The sequence below is a fragment of the Neopelma chrysocephalum genome, unplaced genomic scaffold, assembly GCF_003984885.1.
Source record: "Neopelma chrysocephalum unplaced genomic scaffold, ASM398488v2 Primary Assembly neopelma1_97395, whole genome shotgun sequence".
Taxonomy (NCBI): domain Eukaryota; kingdom Metazoa; phylum Chordata; class Aves; order Passeriformes; family Pipridae; genus Neopelma; species Neopelma chrysocephalum.
Window position 1 is genome coordinate 6943 of NW_020926036.1, and position 1583 is coordinate 8525.

Consider the following 1583-nt stretch of genomic DNA (forward strand, 5'->3'; position numbering starts at 1 on the left):
TGTTCCATTTTGGGGGGGCTGGTTCAGATCTGGGGGGGCTGGTTTGGGTCTGAGGGGTCTGGTTTGGCTCTGGGGTGTCATCTGAGGGGTCCTGACCCCCCTTTTGCCCCCCAGGGGTACACGAGGCAGGGGCTGAAGATCGGGGTGACCCAACCGCGCCGCGTGGCCGCCATGAGTGTGGCCGCCAGGGTGGCCGTGGAGATGGGGACAAAGCTGGGCAACGAGGTGACAGCGGGGACACCCCGGGGATGGGGGGGGCACAGGGGGGACATGGGGACATGGCCTTGTCCTGGGACACCTTGGGGACCTTTGGGGACGTGTCCTTGTCCTGGGGGATCTTGGGGACCCCTCCTCACCCCGGAGACCTTGGGGGATCCTTGGGGACACTTCCCCACCCTGGGGACCCCAAAGGACCTTTGGGGACACTTCCTTGTCCTGGGAGACCCCAAGGGACCCTTGGGGACACTTCCTTGTCCTGGGACACTTTTGGGATCCTTGGGGACACTCCCTTGTCCTGGGGGACCCCAAAGGACCTTTGGGGACACTCCCTTGTCCTGGGGGACCCCAAGAACAATGTTCCCACCCTGAGAGACCCCAAAGCACCTTTGGGGACCCGTCCTTGTCCCGAGGGCCCTTGGGGGACACTGGTGACCCCGGGGGGGTGACAGTGGCCGTGTCCCCTGTCCCCAAGGTCGGGTACAGCATCAGGTTCGAGGACTGCACCTCGGACAGGACGGTGCTCAAGTACATGACGGACGGGATGTTACTGAGGGAGTTCCTCACCGAGCCCGACCTGGCCTCCTACAGGTGACACTGGGGGCACTGGGGACACTGGGGGACACTGGGGGGACATTGGGGACACCAAGGGGACATGGGGACAGTGCTGTAAGCCCTGTCCTTGGGCTCACTGGGGTCACTTTGATGTCCCTGTCCCCACGTCCCTGTGTCCCGTCCCCCGTCCCCATGGTCACCCCCCTGTCCCTGTGGTCACCCCCTTGTCCTTATGGCCACTCCCTTGTCCCCGTGGTCCGTCCCCTTGTCCCCGTGGTGACTCTCCTGTCCCCGTGGTCACTCCTTTGTCCCTGTGGTCCCTCCCCTGTCCCCGTGGTCACTCCCTTGTCCCCGTGTTCTCCCCCATCCCTGTGGTCACTCCCTTGTCCCCATGGTCACTCCCTTGTCCTTATGGCCACTCCCCTGTCCCCGTGGTCACTCCCTTGTCCCTGTGGTGACCCCCCTGTCCCCATGGTGACCCCCCAGCGTGATCATGGTGGATGAGGCCCACGAGCGGACGCTGCACACGGACGTGCTGTTCGGGCTCATCAAGGACATCGCCCGCTTCCGGCCCCAGCTCAAGGTCCTGGTGGCCTCGGCCACGCTGGACACACAGAGGTTCTCGGCCTTCTTCGACAACGCGCCCGTGTTCCGCATCCCGGGGAGACGCTTCCCTGTGGACATCTACTACACCAAGGTGACATTGCTGGGAGCACTGGGGACACTGGGGACATTGGGGACACCTGGGGGACATGGGGGGACACTGGGGACGTGGGATGTTGGGGTCACACCCAGAGGTTCTCGGCCTTCTT

General features: G+C 64.4%; 1 protein-coding gene across 1 annotated transcript in view; it reads left to right on the forward strand.

The window, feature by feature from the left end:
• LOC113961838 (pre-mRNA-splicing factor ATP-dependent RNA helicase DHX16-like) overlaps positions 1-1509 on the forward strand; it is a gene marked incomplete at its 3' end in the record, with an annotated part of 7593 nt that extends 6084 nt beyond the window's left edge. The window contains exons 8-10 of the mRNA XM_027672520.1: positions 115-225; positions 692-807; positions 1258-1509. Of these exons, the coding sequence (XP_027528321.1) occupies positions 115-225; positions 692-807; positions 1258-1509 (479 nt within the window). The remainder of the gene's footprint in view (positions 1-114; positions 226-691; positions 808-1257) is intronic.
• Between the last annotated feature and the right edge of the window lie 74 nt (positions 1510-1583).